Here is a 19,782-nt window from a genome sequence, read left to right as displayed (position 1 = left end):
CAGACACGACTGAGCGAGCAACTGAACTGAACGGAATACACAGGAAAAGTTAGTTTCTTTTTCCTGCACGTATTCTTTCTTCTCTTCATATCTCTGGTCCTATTACTTCCTCTGTCTGTAAAAGTGCCTTTTTCCACAGGCTCTCAAAGAAATGAATGTTCATAATTTAATCTCTCCTTTACACACTACAATACTGTGTATTCATTATTCCAGGTGATAGGAAAGCATACAGGACATTTCAGAAAGATTCTTGTCAAACAACAGTGAGAGTCCCAGCATTTAAAAGGTTAGTCTTCAGCGCTCTGTAACCTTTTCTTTTCTTTACTTTTTTTTGTGTGTGTAACCTTTTAAATACTGGGACTTTAAAATGTTTTACAAAAGTATTGATCACACTTCCCTGGTGACCCAATAATTAAGACTGCCTGCCAATGAAGGGGATATGGATTTGACCGCTGGTCCAGGAAGATGCCACATGCCACAGGACAACTAAACTAGGATCCCGCAACTACTGAAACCCACCCACCGAAACAAGAGAAGCCACCACAACGAGAAGCCCATGTACTACAACCAGAGAGTAGTCCCTGCTCACTACAACTACAGAAAGCCTGAGCACAGCAATGAAGACCCAGCACAGGCAAAAAAATATTAGAAAAAAAAAAGTTTCTTAAAAAAAAAATTGATCTACAAAAAAACTGCCCCTATACCACAGATAGTTTGAGACGCTTCCCTCTAGAGGCCACAAAATTAAAAATTCTTGAAGCAGTGATAAAGCCTTGCTGCCTTGGCACCTGACCAGGGAGACGGGCCTGAGGAATGAGAAGGAAACTGCTGGGAAGAGAGCTAGGCCAGTGGGCTGTCCTGGGAAAGGTGTGAGAGGCCATGGAAATGGCCTCTGGATCCTTACTGAGACAGCTAAATAGCAAGAAGAAAGTAAGATTCAGAGGAAGGAAGGGGCTGGCCAGCTGGCAGCCTTGGGCTCAGAGGATATTCCTCCAAAGGGAAGGTTTCCTCCAGTTCCAGTTAGTCCTTTTTTTCCAATAATTTTTTTTATTAATTTATTTTTAATTGAAGGATAATTGCTTTACAATATTGTGTTGGTTTCTGCCATACATCAACATGAATCGGTCATAGGTATACATTTGTCACCTCCCTCTTGAATCTCCCTCTCATCTTATTATTCTTAAATGAGAAGTTTTTCAGGAATTTTTAGGTTATAGTAACATTCCAAGCTGATGAAAATTATGAAGTATCTTCCCAGAAAATTGCACAGGCCCATAGTTTTTAATATAATTGAACTTAAAATTCAATATAATTTTAGGAAATTAAAGAAAACCATTCAGGAGTCCTAAGTTACAAACTTTTGAATTTAAAAATTTCTTACTTAAGAAATTGATTTTTCCCCCTCCTGGGGATGGAGGGGGAGGCAGGGGTTTTGAGGTAGGAGCAAAGAATACTTTGCATCATACAACCTTTTACGCTAGTAGACTCATTACCATGGACATAGCTTTCCAATTAAAATAGAAAAAAAACTTAAAAACAATTGGCATTCAGGGCAAGTCTCAATCATAGTTTAACATCAGGGAAAGGAGAAAACCCTTGTTCTACAAAATTACCTACCAAACTTTTCTGAAATTCTTCTATCCAAGAAACATATCCATGGACTTACCTGGTGGTCCAGTGGATAAGAATTCGCCTATCAATGCAGGAGACACCAGTTCAATCCCTGGTCCAGGAAGATTCCACATGTCACAGGGCAACTAAGCCTGCACGCCACAATTACTGAGCCTGCGCGCCACAATTACTGAGCCTGCGCATCCTACAGCCCGTGCTCCAAAACAAGAAAAGCCACCGCAATGAGAAGCCTGCACATGGTAACTAGAGAGTAACCCCATTCACTGCAATAGAGAAAGCCCAAAGTGTGGCAACAAAGACCCAGTGCAGCCAAAACAAATAAATAACTACAAGGAAAAAAAAAACAAACCCCAACTGGCTTAAAAAAAAGGAAACATCCATTCCAAAGGAGAAGATCCTTAAAAATATAACTTGAATCACTGGTATGAATGAATTTCAGCCTAAATATAAACTGATATCAGATTCTCTATTTTCATGAAGATTATGAAGCAGGCAAACACTGAACCGTAGAGGTCAGAGAGCAGAAGGACATCCAGAAATGAACAGAAAGGAGAAAACTGGGACAGGTGAAACACAATTTGCTAATTTCACAATTGCCTGCAATCTGCTTCCACCCTTGGACACAAAAAACAAACAGCTCTTCAAAGTAATTTCATATCCCACTAGATAAATGTGCCAATATTGTACCTCAAACTATGGCTACAAGCAACTTACAATTCTTTTCCACATAATTGAAGAAGCTAAAGCTTCAGTAGTTGTTTTCTGTATTATGAAGAATAAGTACAAAAGCTAATGATGGAGCCACATAAAACATTCAAACTTACTTGCAAAATATGTGGTCACACTTTGTAGAGACAGGCTCTTTGATCAACTCCAGACTAGAAAGGTGGGAGGGGGGAGAAAATAAACAAAGGTCAGTAATTCATTTAAAAATAAGTGTATTCTGGGGTACATTAACCCTGGTGATCCAGTAGTTAAGATTCCGCACTCTCAATGCAGGGGACTTGGGTTCGATTCCTGGTCAGGAACTAGGTAAGATCCCACAAGCTGTGCAGCGCAGCCAAAAAACAGATAAGGACTTTTTTAGTATAAACATGAAGCTATTATTACTCCTAAAAAATAATTTCCTTAACATTATCTAATATACAACTAATGTTCCAATTTCCTTCACTGTCTTATAAAAATTTAATCATTACATCCATTTAAGTCAGGATCCAAACAAGATACACATCCTGCATTTGGTGGATATGTCTCAAGTTTCTTTTAATCTACAGACTTCTCTTTTCCTTCCTTGTCATTTATTTTAAAAACTAGGTCATTTGACCTGTAGAATTTCCCAGATTCTGGATTTTGCTGATTATAACGCTATAATATGGTTTAACTTGTCCCTCTAATCTCTACTTCCTGTAAACGAGGCTTGATCAACACCAGGTTCAATTTTTGGCGAGAACACTTTACAGATGGTTCTGTGTACTTTTATTACATCACTGCAGGAGGTACATGATGTTTGGTTTGTGATTACTTTGTAAGAACACTGTAAAAAACCCTCACTGAAGAAAATTCAGAAAACAATACACTTACAAAAATAAAGTCTCCAGAAAAGAAAATATATCATCCAAATTGCCATCCCTGCCCATCTAACCACAAAATTTCAAGGCACTCCTGAGATTAATTCATTTAACAATTTATTAAGTATTTATTGTGCTTCTCCTATGTGCAAGTACTGCTCCCAGAGATAGAAATACAGCAGCAAACAAAATAAAGACTGCCCTCATAGAACTTACATTCTAGCTGTGGTAGATAGTTGGTTGAGAAACAAAGATATATGGGAATAGTGCTAAAAAGAAAAATAAACCAGGATAAGGGGAAAGGGGGTACAGTGTGTTGGGGAGAGGGGTGTATACACAAGGTAGTCAAAAAAGGTCTCATGAAAGGGTGACACTGGTGGACAGCTGAGCAATGTGAGGAAACCAGTTGTGCAAAGGTTGGAAGAACATTTCAGCAGGGGACCAGAGAAGACAGTCTCTGAGCAGGACCATGCGCAGGGTTTTTGAAGGACAGTGAGTAGGCCAGGGGCCAGGATAGAATGATTAAGGTGGAGATACTAGTGGAAGAGGTCAGAGATGTAGCTGGGGGCCTGAGTAGGGAGGGACCTACAGGCTGTTTTAAGTCTCTGGTGTTTATTCTGAATGAGCGCTTCAGAAACTGATTTTTGGTAAAGTCCAAGCAAAGCATCAAAGAACAGGTAACCTGTGTATGTGACAGGAATGTGGCTTGTTAAATATTTAACATTTTAGAAAGGGATGACAAGAAAAGTTGGGGGACAATAGTCTCTTGTGAAGGTTCGGTAACATAACTCTTGCAATCATGGGGTTTCTGACGCAGCATAGGGCAATGAAAAGAAAAATACCAGAGTAAGTCAGAAGACTGGGTTTCTACTGCAATTCTCTTTGTTAGCAGAGTGATCTCAGGCCAACCACTCTACCTGAAGCTCAGTTTCCTTCTCAGTCACCCACTCTACCAATGTCTTAAGGCTATTGTGAGAACAAAAGTAAATGCTACTTGGGAAAATGTTTACAACCTGAGATGATTTGTACCAATGTTAGTATTATTATTGGCACTGAGTGTGATTTTAAGAAGAAAAACAACTGGACAAAGAGAATTCTGATTTGTTACCAAATCATTATTCCTCAGATAGGCTAGATAGCAAAAGAAATTCTCAGTAAAAGAGAAATTGGATTTAGCTATGATACCAGATGGCTTTCATTCTCACCACTGACTCAATATTGAAATAATTATATTTCAGTATGGTAATTAAAAACTAAGCTATACAAACATACTGTAAACACAAACTTTGAACAGATGAAAATTCCAATATGTAAAAAGGTAATGACTGATGAAGGAAAAGCCTGGAGAATGGGAATGAAAGAAAAAAAATGTAAATGTTTTCTTCTAGGTCATGATGAGAGTAAATGTTTACTATAAAAGTGATTTGAATTTTTTAAACATTCTTCAAACCTGGAAATATTTTAGGCCTACTTCTACATTTTGAATGCAAGTTACTAATTACATTTTGAGTTTCCAACATGGTAAATGATTGGAAAAAGCAGCTAGGTTAGGTTCGAAATACAACCATACCACCCACTAGGATACACACTTTAGCAAACTCTTCTGAAAGTCAAAGAATTTATATATTCATGTAAAAAGTTAGAAAAAAAAACCAATTATCAGAAATAAATGCCAATAGTGACTCAGAGGCCAGCAGAAGGAATTTCAGCTTGAGACCTCAAAAAAGATGGAAACCTACCCTACCGCTAACATAAGTAATACTGTTTCCAGTCACAATCAGGAATCATTTATTAAAACATAACTGAAAATTGTAGTTCTGGGCAACGTTTAAAAAAAAATGAACTAAATATGATTCCCATCCTACACTTAAATGAGTTTAAGGTTTAACAACAACCAAGAATAGTTTTAGTTTAAAAACCCATGTCTATGTCTAATAGAAAACAGACTGAAAAAATAAAAAAAGAGCTGGAAAATACACAATTGACTGATAATAAAATTTAACATTAACTTTCATTCTCACGTCTTTAATTTTTACTTTATCTGAGATTTTTAATTGATGGACTAATTTGCCAGAATGAGAAAGAATATAATATTATGACTGAGTCTCATGGAAATTGTAAAGTAAATGGACCCAAATACCATATTATTAAGGACTTTTTGATCACTCTTTGTAATTATCATGAATAAGTTTTATGCTGTTTCAAAAGTAATTTTCCCCCAATTGTCATTTCCTGCTTTCCTGGCTCTGATGGCTCATAAATTTGGCTGTAAAGCTCATTCAGCTTGGGTTCTTGTTTAGCTGAAATGTTGAGGGCCAGGAAAGCGGAAGGTAGGTTACTTATAAATTTTGTTTCTCTCTGAAAACACAACTTGCATTTCTTTCATATTATTTTCTTGACTCCAAATATGAAAAACAACTTTCATGAAGAACAAAGGAAAGGTGCAACTTTCCAGATTATTTTTTGAATAATACTCACCACTATCACCATATTAAAAAAACAACTATATCAAAGAACCAATTTAGTTTATTAACACCTTCAACAAATGTCGACTGAGTGGCTATTATGTCCCAGATGCTGTTCTAACTACTGATGATACAAAGTAAATAAAACAAAAAACCCCTGCCCAGAGTTTATATTCTGTAGGGGTTGAGAAAAAGGATAAATGATACAGAATGTCAGGTAGTAATGAGTTACGAAAAAATTAAGCATTATGGAGGAAAGGGGGATAGAGTATGTTGAGGGTGGGAGTGTTTCAATTTCGAATTAACACTGTCTGCCTCTTTGAAAGATGGTATTTCCATCAAGATTTGTGAGCCATGCAATTACTAGGGGAAGAACGTTGTAGGCAGAGGGAGCAGCAAGCAAAAAAGTTCAGACACAGGACAATGTCTAAAGATCAGTGAAGAGGACAGAATGACTAGAGAATAAGAGGAGAGAGGGTAATCAATAAACTTTCTAAATTTCCTTTCTGGCTTTTCACCAAGAAATTCTGAGATATGGTTTTCAATTTATTTTATAGATTTATTTTAATTTATTTAATAGATACCATTGAGACCATTTAGCCTGGGGTTCATAACCTTTGTTGTACCATTGACTCCTTTCGGCAGCTGATAAAGCTCATGAATCCTCTTCTCACAGTAATGTCTTTAAATATATAAAATACAAGATATAAAATTTCATTAAGAAACTATATAGGAATATAGCTGTATCTATAGGCCTCCAAGGGTCGTGGAGGGTCAGTAAGTTAAGAGCTCCTGAATCTACACAAGATAACTTTCTGGGGTTGAAAAAAATATTCCATATCTTGACTGGGTTACAAAGACACATACACTTATCCAAAGTCAAAGACTTGTACACTTATGTTTTCTGCATTTCACTGTATGTAAATTATAAGTCTTTAGAATTCTAGTCCCCTCCTTATATTGTAGATAAAGAAAAACAAAGGTTCACTCATAATGTCTAAGAGTGGGGAGGGGCACAATAGGATTGGGCGGTGAGAGGTGTAAGACAGGCTACAAGGATGTAGTACATTGGGATGGCCAAAAAGTTTGTTCATGTTTTTCCACATCATCCTACAGGAAAACTGAATGAAGTTTTTGGCCAAACCAACACAACATAGGGAATATAGCCAATCTTTTATAATAACTGTAAATGGAGAGCAATCTTTAAAAATTGTACGAAAATAAAAATTGTTAAATAAATGAAGGGGTATAAAAGTCAAAGAAACTGGCTAAAGGTTTTGAGGACTTGCAGTATTCTCATTTAAATATACAGGGCTAATTTCAGCCAAAGGTTTTCCCAGGACATACCCACTCACTGACATCAAGCATTCGTGATTTTATATTCCCATTATCAATTATGTCCATTCCAAGTAATCAAGCTAGTTACAGAGCTGGATGAAAACTCCAAATATCACTTAAGCTAAACCAGATCCCTGGTTCTACATTGGTAGAACCAATCAAGACACTTTGTGGACATTCAAGACAGGGAGCTGTGTGTGCTGAGGTGACAGAAAGGGAAAGGGAGAGCCCAAGTGGAAAAAATGGAGAAATTTCCTATATTCTTAAAGGTCTTCAGCTAAGAAAAGCAGCAACTTTAATAGCTTAATCTTAACAAACATAACAATTTTTCTCCTTACCATCTTAAGGTCAATTCCATTCATTTGCATAAGATATATTGGATATTCAAGAAGAATCTCAAATTAATAAATTTTCAACTTACCATATTGGACACTCTAAGATTTTCTGCATAGCATTAAGGACATTTTGTACTTCTTCAACATGATCCGCAGATAAATCCATTTCTTCGTGTTCCAATGCACTAAATAAATCACTTTAAAATGGTTATATAAACAACAGTTTAGTTTCATTAAGTGTTATTTAAGATTGGAATGCTTTAGAATCAGACCATAGAACTAATGACCAAAGCCTTATTTTTTAAAAAATTCTAAACGTTTTGTGTAATTAAGACCATTTCAATTCTATTTGTGCACATCTAGCCTCCAACCATTTCCTTTTGATTTTTTTTCGTTCTCCAAGAAAGGGAAAGCCACAGTGGGGTGACTGGGTGAGTGATGTAACCTCCTATTTCTCCAATCATCACAGTTGTTTTCTTTCTCGTCCTTAAAATAAAAATCAACACCAACCAACGCTCCTAGCCCTGTCCTTCCCCAGATTTTCCCACTGGCCTACACTCAGGATTCTCCTCAGAAACATCGGTACCAGCAGCATCTGGGCCTATGGAGGCTCCTCCCTCTACTTCCTTCTGGCCCCTTCACAGAAACTCACAAGAATCATGTTCTTAAGGGCTCTGCCTCGCACAAAGGCCTTTCTCTTCCTCTTCCCAGATACAGTCCTGCCCCCGTTTTCCCTCAGGGTCCCTTTCTCAAATATACCAGCTCGTCTTTTTATACCATGTCGTCCCCCTCAGGACCCATCAGGATTCCCCCTAGGACACACCCTGCCCCCGCCCTTATCATCTACACCTCCCCCTAGATCCCGTGACCCACAAATAGACCCTTTCCCCACGACTTCCCCAGATTCAACATCTTAGGCTTCTCAGGTTCCACCTTCCGCCCGCCCCCCGCCCGATAACATCCGTCTTGCTCGCCTTCAGGAGTCACCTCTCCCCGGCTCTCCCCACACCTGTTTACTGCCCCAGAGCACCCCACGGGCCGCTCTCCCTTCCCCACGGTTCTCTCACCTTTTACCCAGAACAAGAGGTCCGGGCTTCCTAGGCCCAGAGGCCCAGTTCTCTGAAAGAGCCCCCGGACAGTCCTGGGTCCCGAGAGCTCACACCGCGCAGTCTCAGTTTCAACTAATCCGTAATTCCCGCGCTTTACTGTTGCCACGGAAACCGGCGGCTGCCGCGAGCGAGAGCCTCTCAGAATGCAAGAACCGGACACGTAACTGAAGGGCGGAGCAGAAAGCGCTGAGTCTCTCGGGGGCTCCCGATTGGTTATCCATTCTTTCCCTATTTACGTAATTAGAAAGAGACGGAAGAGACCAAGTTCTCCCGGAGTTTTCTAATAGGCGCCCTCCCTCTCACTTCTACGCTTCCAGTTGAGGGTTATTACGTCACAGTAATTGCTGTACTAAGGTCGAGATCGCTCCCTGGACCCCGAATATGAGCGCATGATAGTGCCTAAAGCAGTCGCAGGAGAGGCCCAGCTCCCTCACCCTTTCCGCCGCAATGGGAGTTTCAAGTTTAGGTAAATAGGGTTGTGAGGGGAAAACTACGATTTCCAGCATGCATTGCGGATCAAAAGGCCTTGGCCACAGTGTTCCTTGGAAACTGTAGTCTTATGGAGAGGAACTTCCGATACGGGAGGCAGACACGAGTCTAACAACTCAGTTGATAAATTGAAGAGCTTCGCGCTTTTATGCATGTCAACAGATATGGATTGGAGTGTTATGTTTTCGTATATCGAGTAAAGAACCTACAAGTCCTAGTAAGACTACAGTCCCCATCCAGCCCCGCGAATCTCCAGCAAGTCGTCCTCTAAGGTCGGTGACCTAAAGAAATGCAACGGGCGCGTTTTTTACCTGGGAAGGGGAAATCATCCGGGGCCCCGGCCCACGGCTGCGCACTCCCAGTTCCGCCCCTGTGCCCCGTGTTTGTTATTGTTGTGAGGGTCAAGCTCCTCCTGCCCCGCCCCCGCAAACTTATCTTCGACCAATCAGTGGGGCTGTAGTTTTGAGGGACACTTGGTAAGAACCAATCATCTTGTCGAAAACTCAGAGAACCTGGGGACTAGGCCCTGTCTCTGTCCGCCATGTTAGATTCACCCCGCAGGGGATAGCAGGAGAGCTGGCAGCGTACGGTTCTTGCATTGGCCTCCGGCAGGCGCCCCCCGGGGGCGGAAAGCTGGTAAGGAAACAACTGCGGTTACCTAGGGGTGGTGTCACGTCTCACTGAGAGGACTTGGGGAAGTTCACGGGAGGAAGCCTCCAAAGGAGAGGGGCGACTTCTTCCGTGACTTGGACAACCGATCTTTCAGTGGCCGGATGGGAAAGCCGTTCGTGTTCTGAGGGGCCGAGGGGGCGGATACCACAGGAGGGACGGAGGGTCCGTGGTTCAGAACGCCTAGCTTCTAGTGAAGGACGCCGATACTCCCCCCAGGACAAAAAAGGCCTGGGCAGAGTAAACGAGAGAGTCCTCAGGGGGTGGTGACACTGTCTTCGGGACAAGGAGTGCTAGGAAACGATAACTGGAAGACTAGGATGAAGTCTGCAAGAAAAAAAAAAAAAGATGACATTGCCCATACAGCCTCCTCACTCCCCCTCATCCCACTTTTGGGGAGCCTCACAAGGAAGTCTCCTTGTTCCGGGACCTCTGGTATTGGAAAGGCACCGTTTTTCCTTTTTATGGAACACACAGCTTTCAGGTCACACATTTTAACTCCAGGATAGGCCTCAGGTGGAGACAGTAATCAAAGCTCAGGTTCCAGGTCAACTTCATTAAAGGGATGTTTGAGATCCTGGAAAAATCCACTTAGAGGAAAAGCTGACTTGTGCCAGGGAAAGCTGAGCCAGAGCATGAATTTAATATAATCCAGTTAATGAAAGGTGAAGGCCTAGGCCCCAGCTACCTGACTTGACTGACTACAGTGACAGAGGACACTAACCACAGCTTTGGTATTTTCACAAGTTGAAGACTAATGCTCTTGCTGAAAGAATTTCACATCCAAGGCAAATAAATAGGCGACTCTTTTTGAAGACCAGGCTATAGTCCAGCTAAACTAGAATCTCCCACTTCCTGTTTTCACCTCCCTAGTCAGCCAGCTGGATGAGCTCCAAAGTATCTGAACTTATTTCCAGTTGTGTAATTTGAGAAAGAGGGAAGAAGGTTAGCTTCCTTTTGGATTCTCAAAAGTGTGGAATTGTGTTTCTCAGAAGTTGAAAACTGAGAAATGTGTTTTAGAAGATCCAATAGGCAGAATGAATTAGTCAGTCGCCTCGATTTTTTTGCCCAGGATTCTGGGGCGTTGACAAGAGTTTTGTCCAAATTTTAAGGACCCCAAGAATTGCATTCTGGGGGTGCAGCAGGATTGGTGCCAGAAACTATTTTGATAACGCTCTTGGCTCTAGGTGGAGACAGAGATTGGAAAAAGTTGGGGGATGTTTGTGTTTGTATTTACAAAAAAATCCCCCCAAATCCCTGATTCTCAGAGTTCAAGGTCCTTTTTAATGATAGTCTCACAGTTATATTGTTTCACAGGGCAGTTCATTATACTGTGGAAAACAGCACTATGTCACATTCTAAAGGCTGATTTATATAATAATAACTTTCATGTTTAAGTACTGTTTTCAAAGAACCAGCATACACATTTTTACTTAATCCTTATGATAGCATTGTGAGGTTAGCAAAATGGAAATCTCAGGCTTATTTTACAGGTTCAGAAACTGAAGCTCAGAGTTTAAATGACCTGCTCACACTTACATGGCTAGTAATGTGCCAGAGCTCTTCTAAATCACTTTACTCCCTCCCTTCTTCACTGTAAACTCCTGAGACTTAATCTTGGTCCTCTGCAGTGTCTGTGCCTGGAGCAGAATCTGAATCTGTAGATGCTTAGTCAGGATTCATTAATGAATATGTTTAAAAAAAAATATGAAACATGAAAAGGCTGTTCTTTTACATTACAACTTACGTTTAGATTTAAACTTTTTTATAAAATCATAAAAAACAGTCTAGCAATTTGTAAGTAAAATTCTTTGAGAGGTAAAACCCTCAATTATTTTATGGATAAAATGATGGCTGTCAAATAATCCAGTAGAAGGACTTCCCTGGCAGTCCAGTGGTTAAGACTCCACGCTCCCAATGCAGGGGACAAGATTTGATCCGTGGTTGGGGAACTAAGATCCTGCATGTGGCATGATGTGGCCAAGAAAGAAAAACAATAATAATAAAATAATCCGGTAGGGAAAGGGCATTGCTATAACAAGATTAGTTCTGAGTTGCTGGTAATTATGAAGACAGTCGATGGGTCTTTCAAGGTTCATTGTATATTTATCTCTCTTCTTTTGTAAAGATTTAAATTTTCCCATAATAGTTAGATTTTAAACATTAGTTGACTATAGTCAATCCATATTGGGGGTATGGAAGAGTATAGATGAAATGAGGGTAACTTTGAGTTGATCATTATAGTTAGATCATCACTATTCTCCACTTTTATGTATATTTCAAATTCTCCATAAAAGAAAAAAAGTAGACTGCCAAAAAAAAAAAAAAAAAAGAACTTGAATAAAGGGTGTTGAGTGCTACACCTGTGTAGTTTCTTGGCTAGTGTTTCAGCCTCTAAATTGTTAAAATAGATCTAATAGAGACCCTAGGTTGCTCAGTTTAGGAAAAGGCATCTTTTCCAAGAAAAATGTATTAGAACATCTCTTTCAAGCTTTAGGAATATAAATTCCCCAAGGGTACAGTCCTACCCTTACTCATCCTGGTATCCTACTAGTAGATATGTAACAGCAGGTATGTGTTTAATTAAGCAGTCATCATAAAGTTCATAAAATCCAAAGGATTTTACAAATGTTAGATGATTTCTATGAATGTGACCAAAATTTACATTCTCTTTGCAAACATATGGCAATGAGATTTGTTTTAAACCACCTATTAGACTGTAAATAGCAGAAGAGCAGGGACATTATCTTCTCATCCACTGCTGTGTCCTCCTAGCCTAGCCCATGTTAGGTCCTCACAGATATTAGCTGACTGAATGTTTATGCATTTACAGAACCTGTCTAATGTGTTTTCTCTCCCTCACCCATCCTTTTCTAGCCCCACAACATGGAACCACAGGTTACACTAAATGTGACTTTTAAAAATGAAACTCAAAGCTTTCTAGTTTCTGACCCAGAAAATACAACTTGGGCTGATGTGGAAGCTATGGTGAGTGTTATTTTGTTTTGTTTCTTCATCCTTTAAGAAGGGATATTTTCCCCTAAAGTAGTTATTTTTAGCCATGCTTCTTAGCTGTAAAGTCTGTCATACTTACCATTTCTGAACCTTTTGGAAAATAATTTTTGTCAAGAGTTCTGTGTTCATATAGATGTACCTGATAGAGGAAACAAATTCATCTTGAAGAGTTTAGAAAGGAAAGGTAAAACTATTTTTTTAAGTGAAATATGACTTAGAAATTCTTTCCTTCTAGATACAGCCTAAGGAATGAATTGGTGTGGGCCCCACCCTAACCAGCCCTCAGGTTAACATTCTCTTGATTGAGAGCAGACAGGTTACTGTGGGTTTTGAACCACCAAAGATACAATTTGTGTTTCTCAAGATCTGATCAGTTGCTTTTATTGGTAGGTCAAGAGGATGAGTGTCTCAGAGTTGAGCAGGAAAACTGCCACAGATGTTCACACGGCAGCTCATTCTGTTCCTTTTGTTGTTACTGGTAGTGCCTTTCCTCCTCTAGGTTTGCCCTTTGTTCTGTTTTTGTTTGATTTGCGATAGTGAATGTTTTACTTCCTGTGTAACTGTGTTTGTCTAATGAAACGCTTTGGTTAAAAACCTACTTTTACTAGGTTATGTGTTATGGTAAGACATGGTGGAGAGACCTCAAAAGATGATCTGATCTAGTCCTCTGTCTTCTGGGAAAGATTTCTTTATATTTATACTGCCTGGACAGATGATTATCCAGAAAGTTGGAGCTTGTTTGTCAAATGATCTGAAAATCAAAAACAGCTATCTTTCTTTTCCTAATAGTTAAATGAGCTGACAGCTTGCCTTTTTTCTTTATGGTAAATTTTAAATTATAAAAGTATAATATGTGCCTGTTATAAGAAATGAAACAATCCAGATATATATAATGAAAAGATTAATATCCCTCCACTCCCCTCACCCTTCACCCACTTTTTCAACCTCTTCAGGAGTAATCAGTGTTAACAGCCCTGTATGTACTCTTAGTTGCGGCATGTGGGATCTAGTTCCCTGACCAGGGATCGAATCCAGGTCCCCTACATTGGGAGCGTGGAATCTTAGCCACTGGACTAGCAGGGCAGTCCCTGTCCATCCTTTATATTATGATTTCTAGGGTTCTATTGCAACCTGCCTTTTTGATAACTTGATCATATAGTGTGAACATTTTATTTGCAGGTAAAAGTTTCGTTTGATCTGAACACTATTCAAATAAAATATTTGGATGAGGAAAATGAAGAGGTAAAGTATATTATAGTACCCATGACCAGGTATCCAGAATGAGAATCTTATTTCTCAAGAGGGATATGGTGTTCAAAAATATCAGAATACTGTTTATCTCATTTGTGTAGGCATTTAAATATATTTGATAATTGCATGTTCTAAGCCAACTTGTGGCAGCTGAAATGGAGTTGAGAAATAGGAAAGCAACATTGAAGAAGAAAATCTGAGAGATAACTTTTAAAACTACATAGTGATCTTATGTTCAACTATATCACAAGCTGCTATTTAGTCTATAATAATAAAAAATAATGGCAAACCCTCATTGAGTGGTTATAACGTGTCACACTAACAACAGTACTATATGTGTATACACTATTATCATCATTTCTGTTTTACTCATGAGGAAACTGAGGCACAGTTTCAGTAACCTCGCCTAAAAGAGCAAAAGCTTGGAAGTAGTAGAGTAGGGTACCATTCATACCCTCTGATACACATACTTCATACTTTCTGGCTCCAAAGCCCAGTCTCCTAGCCACTATACCATGCTGCTTCTCAGTGGACCCGAAATAAAGGTAGATGTAATAGTTAAGCAATAAAATTAATTATTCACAGTTAGTTCAGGTACTGGAAAAGGGGAACCGCTAACCTAGATTTTGCATCTGTCCTGTGGGGCTGGATATGCTGAATTGCTCAGTTGATGAGAGGCTTATAATTCACTGTTGTTTTTTTTCCTTACAGGTATCCATCAACAGTCAAGGTGAGTCCCTAAGAAAACCTATTGAGCTTTATTTAAAAATCTTAATCTGGTCATGGGCATTGGTCTTTCCATTTACACTCAAATCTTGTTGCGGTAATAGAGTAGAATTTGGGATAAATGCACTCATTTACCCATGGGCATTAGATTCATGGCAAATTTTTATTTTTTAGCAGTTTTTGTGTGTAGGTTGGTACCTTGATTGGACCCAAAGGACCTCTTTAATGAGAGGTTCTCTTATATTTAAGATGCTAATCTTTTGAAAATACACTTCCCAGTTCAACACATTTAACTTGTTATCCTGGTATTGCTTTTTTCCTTGACTTGGTGTATGTGTTAAAGTCCATGTATAAATAAGATGGTTGTTCAGAACATGGGTGCATTTTCCATAGGAACAATGGTATATTTTTAACTGGCTGAAATGATAGTATTAACATTATCCTTGAACTTTCTTGAGTCCTGAGCTTCATTAAACCTAGTGTAAGGGAACTGGATTGAGTTTTTGTAATTGGAAGGCTCCGGTAGCAAAGAGAGAAGGATTTAAGTGGGAGAACTAATCTGCAAGTAGCTTCTATTTATGACAGCATGAGAAGGGAGTTTGTCAGCTAAAAGGTAGTAGCTGTTTGTGTATAACAATTGTAAGCTAAAAAAAATTTTTTTTTTTTTGTAAGCTAAGAATTTTTAAAAGTAAGAATTTACTGTACTTAATTGAATCTTTTGGGCTGGTTAAAAAAAAAAAATCACAGTATGTATTTTTGTCCTTTTAGGAGAATATGAAGAAGCACTTAAGGTAATGATTATTTCATCTTATTTTCAAATAATTCAAAAAATATTTATGGACTAAAACTTGAGCCTGAATTCCGTTAGCCATGGGGAGAAACTAATGACTGTAAACACAGCAAAACCCATTTTTAGGGAGACTGGGTTGAGTTTGGCATACCACGCAACAAAAGGTACATCCTAATGTACAGATTCTTTCTGTTGATCATGGCATCTCATATTGCTGATCTCGAAGCCGCCATCCTGGCATTTCAGAATTCAAAAAACTCCGGATTGATGCTTTCTGATTCATACTTTTCATCTCCTTCCTTCACTTTGTTCCCTGTAGAATATTACACTATAATGTGGAAGAATTTAAGGTGTAACCATGCAGTTACAACTAGCCTCTTGTTTGTCAGTGATCAATTAGAGCATTCCTCAAGGTCACTTATTTAAGGTGTGCTAAGCTGACGTTTCATTGACTATCCTTTTTGAACTTCTAATCCAGATTAAGTCATTTTCCATATCACTTTTGGTCTAGGGAGAGAAGAAGGGAAAGGCAAGATTCTTTTTTTAAATCAGGAGCTGGATTTACCCTTTCCAGTTCATGGTCAAAACTGCTGTTCTGGGTGCCACTTGTTTCAAACATTTAGCCAATTTTTTCTTGTTTTTTTACTGAGAAATCTTTATTTCCCAGCCAGTCTCTTGGTTTTAGATATCCATGTCCTCTCCTGGTTTCTCACAGTTGAAATACCCATCTGTGTTAAGAATTTCACATGCTTTATAATTTCTCTCTGCCCCAGTTTTCATGCGATCTTCCTGTTTGCTCTTTGCTTTTAAGCTGTTCTCACATGATGTTCCCTAACACCCCTTTACTGTTCTTCAACTCTCCCAGCTTTTCGATTTCCCAATTCTCAGAAGCTACAGTAGTTTCACTAAAAAAGTCTTTTTAAAACTTCAGAATTCCTCTACCTTTCCCACATTCACTATTTTACCCATTCAGTCAGAAATCTTGGATATCAGGAGTCTAGAGTTTATATAAGCCTGTCTTGCCCTAGGAAGCAAGACTTCTTTTATATGCATAGTTTTTACATAATTACTATATAATATTTAAAATCCCACATTTATATTTTGACACAGTTTCATTATAGTTGTTTCTTGAGCAATTTTTTTCACAGACTCTACCAAGTATTTTAGAAAAACCTTCTTGGTTTCTGGCCTAGAATAGGAGTTGACAAACTATACCTGGTAAGCTGGTTGTGTCTGTCTGTGTGTGTGCGCATGTGCATGTGCGCATCAGTTCAGTCGCTCAGTCATGTCCAACGCTTTGTGACCCGTGGACTGCAGCACTCCAGGCTTCCCTGTCCATCACCAACTCCCGGAGCTTACTCAAACTCATGTCCATTGAGTCAGTGATGTCATCCATTTCATCCTCTGTCGTCTCTTCTCCTCCTGCCTTCAATCTTTCCCAGCGTTGGGGTCTTCTCCAGTGAGTCAGTTCTTCGCATCAGGTGGCCAAAGTATTGGAGTGTCAGCTTCAGCATCAGTCCTTCCAATGAAGATTCAGGACTGATTTCCTTTTGGATGGACTGGTTGGATCTCCTTGCAGTCCAAGGGACTCTTCAGGAGTCTTCTCCAATACCACAGTTCAAAAGCATCAATTCTTCGGTGCTCAGCTTTCTTTATGATCCAACTCTCAAATCTATACGTGACTACTAGAAAAACCATTGACTAGATGGACCTTTGTCAGCAAAGTAATGTCTCTGCTTTTTAATATGCTGTCTAGGTTTGAAAAGCTAGAAAATATAGCTTTTCTTTCAAGGACCAAGCATCTTTTAATTTCATGGCTGTGGTCACCATCTGCAGTGATTTTGGAGCCCCAAAAAATAAAGTTGCACTGTTTCCATTGTTTCCCCATCTGTTTGCCATGAAATGATGGAACTGGATTCCATGATCTTAGCTTTCTGAATGTTGACTTCTAAGCCAGCTTTTTCACTCTCCTCTTTGACTTTCATCAAGAGGCTGTTTAGTTCTTCTTCACTTTCTGCCATAAGGGTGGTGTCATCTGCATGTCTGAGATTATTAATATTTCTCCCAGCAATCGCGATTCTAGCTTATGCTTCATCCAGCCCAGCATTTCACATGATATACTCTGCATATAAGTTAAATAAGCAGGGTGACAGTGTACGTCACCTAGATGTACTCCTTTCCCAATTTCTCTGTTGTTCCATATCGAGTTCTAACTGTTGCTTCTTGACCTCCATAAAGATTTCTCAGGAGGCAGGTCAGGTGGTCTGCTATTCCCGTTTAAGAATTTTCCACAGTTTGTTGTGATCCACACAGTCAAAGGTTTGGTGTAGTCAGTAAAGCAGAAGTAGATGTTTTTCTGGAACTCTCTTGCTTTTTCGATGATCCAACAGATGTTGGCAATATGATCTCTGGTTCCTCTGCCTTTGGAGAAGGCAATGGCACCCCACTCCAGTACTCTTGCCTGGAAAATCCAATGGATGGAGGAGCCTGGTGGGCTGCAGTCCATGGGGTCGATAGAGTCGGACACGACTGAGCGACTTCACTTTCTCTTTTCACTTTCATGCATTGGAGAAGGAAATGGCAACCCACTCCAGTGTTCTTGCCTGGAGAATCCCAGGGACGCGGAAGCCTGGTGGGCTGCCGTCTATGGGGTCACACAGAGTCGGACACGACTGAAGTGACTTAGCATCCTCTGCCTTTTCTAAGTGTGTGTGTGTGTGTGTGTTGTGTATATATATATATATATATAAAACTTAAAAATTTTTGTGAACATTGTATTTCATCTGAATTTAAATGATAGAAGTATTACACCTGTCACTCAACTAAAAGGTTCTTTCAGTTCTCCAGGCTAGCCTTCCTTCAGAGGTAAATAAATAAGAAACAGATCACCTCACGCCTGTCAAAATGGCTATCATCAGGAGGGTCACAAATAACAAATGATGGCAGGTCTATGGAGAAAAGAGAACACTTGTACACTGTTGGTGGGTATGTAAATTTGATGTGGCCACTATGAAAAACAGTTTGGATGTTCCTCAAGACACTAAAAATACAACTACTGTATGACCCAGCAATTTTACTCCTGAGTATATATACAAAGGAAATGAAGATACTAACTTGAAAAGAGGTGTGCACCCAATGTTCACAGCAGCATTATTTATACTAGTCTAGATATGGAAGCAACCTAAATGTCCATCAACAGATGAATGGATAAAGATGTGTACACACACCCACAGTAAGTTGTTGTTTAGTTACTAAGTCATGTCTGACTCTTTTGCAACCCCATGGATTGTAACCTTTCAGGCTCCTCTGTCCATTAGATTTCCCAGGCAAGAATACTGGAGTGGGTTGCCATTTCCTCCAAGGGATATTCCTGATCCAGGGAGAATAAACATCTCCTGCATTGGCAGGTGGATATCACTGAGCCACCAGGGAAGTCCAGGAATACTAGTCAGCCATAAAAAAGAAAGAAGTTTTGCCATTTACAATAATATGAATGTAGCTTAGTGAAATAGATCAGAAAGAGAAAGGCAAATACTGTATGTTGTCATATATGTGGAATCTAAAAAGTAAAATGTGAATATAACAAAAAAGAAACAAACTTACCAATACAGAAAACAAACTAATGGTTACCAGTAGGGAAGGACAAGAAAGGGTTAAAGGATTTAGAGATGCAAGCTATTATATATAAAATAAATAAGCTACAAGGAATGGAGAATTTAGCCATATCATATTTTATCATAACTATAAATGCAATATGATCTTTAAAAATTATGAATTACTAGGTTATATACCTGAAAGTATATAGTATTATAAATCAACCATACCTCAGTTAAAAAAAAAGGAGGGACTTTCTGAAGGTCCAGTGGTTAAGCTGCCACACTTCTGAAAGGGGGGGCTCACGTTTAGTCCCTGGATGGGGAACTAAGATCCCACATGCCCTGTAGCTTGGACAAAAATTAAAAGTGAAAGGAAGAAAAGGAATCATGTATTTAGATGTAATTTCTTTTTACAAAAACAGTGTTTGAACGTTTTCAGTATAGCTTAGCAGTCCAGTTTCTGTTGACAAATTTAGTTCAGTGTTAGGAGGGATAGTACATACCCGAACTCAATAGCCAACAGATATCTTAATCCTTTCCACCAGAAAGAAAGTACTGGTGGAAATTCCCGAGTGGTCCAGTGGTTAGGACTCTGAGCTTTCACCGTGGAGGGCACAGGTTATCTGGTTAGGGAACTAAGATCCTATAAGCTACATGGTGCAGCCAAAAAAAAAAAGATACTGGCCTTTTTAGTAAAGCCTTAGAGCTTCTTCTCTCTTATTTCCTCCTAATTCTTGTTCTCTAATAGCACAGTTATCTTGTACTTGTTCACATTCTTCCTGTGCTTTAAAATTATTTT

The 19,782-nt window shown here is 39.3% G+C and overlaps 2 protein-coding genes across 15 annotated transcripts in view; one reads left to right on the top strand and one right to left on the bottom strand.

The window, feature by feature from the left end:
• BRCA1 (BRCA1 DNA repair associated) overlaps positions 1 to 9,358 on the bottom strand; it is a 71,622-nt gene extending 62,264 nt beyond the window's left edge. For 3 of the 8 annotated variants that reach the window (XM_025280069.2, XM_025280063.3, XM_044938914.2), the window contains exons 1-3: positions 8,406 to 8,736; positions 7,425 to 7,535; positions 2,457 to 2,510 (exon numbers count right to left, since the gene is read on the bottom strand). In XM_025280069.2, coding sequence (XP_025135854.1) covers positions 2,457 to 2,510; positions 7,425 to 7,504 — 134 coding nt within the window. In that variant the 5' untranslated portion in view covers positions 7,505 to 7,535; positions 8,406 to 8,736. Of the gene's footprint in view, positions 1 to 1,666; positions 1,716 to 2,456; positions 2,511 to 7,424; positions 7,536 to 7,990; positions 8,180 to 8,405; positions 8,737 to 9,247 lie in introns of those variants that run through there. The other 5 variants (XM_025280062.3, XM_044938912.2, XM_044938913.2 and 2 more) reach the window with 5 other exon arrangements.
• NBR1 (NBR1 autophagy cargo receptor) overlaps positions 9,068 to 19,782 on the top strand; it is a 30,369-nt gene continuing 19,654 nt past the window's right edge. For 6 of the 7 annotated variants that reach the window (XM_025280071.2, XM_006042614.3, XM_006042617.3 and 3 more), the window contains exons 1-5: positions 9,417 to 9,572; positions 12,483 to 12,593; positions 13,800 to 13,862; positions 14,583 to 14,601; positions 15,366 to 15,388. In XM_025280071.2, coding sequence (XP_025135856.1) covers positions 12,492 to 12,593; positions 13,800 to 13,862; positions 14,583 to 14,601; positions 15,366 to 15,388 — 207 coding nt within the window. In that variant the 5' untranslated portion in view covers positions 9,417 to 9,572; positions 12,483 to 12,491. Of the gene's footprint in view, positions 9,209 to 9,416; positions 9,573 to 12,482; positions 12,594 to 13,799; positions 13,863 to 14,582; positions 14,602 to 15,365; positions 15,389 to 19,782 lie in introns of those variants that run through there. The other variant, XM_006042613.3, reaches the window with a different exon arrangement.

This window comes from Bubalus bubalis, chromosome 3, assembly GCF_019923935.1.
Source record: "Bubalus bubalis isolate 160015118507 breed Murrah chromosome 3, NDDB_SH_1, whole genome shotgun sequence".
Classification (NCBI taxonomy): Eukaryota; Metazoa; Chordata; class Mammalia; order Artiodactyla; family Bovidae; genus Bubalus; species Bubalus bubalis.
The sequence above is the reverse complement of the archived record's forward strand: the minus strand, read 5'-3'. Positions and strand labels throughout refer to the sequence as shown.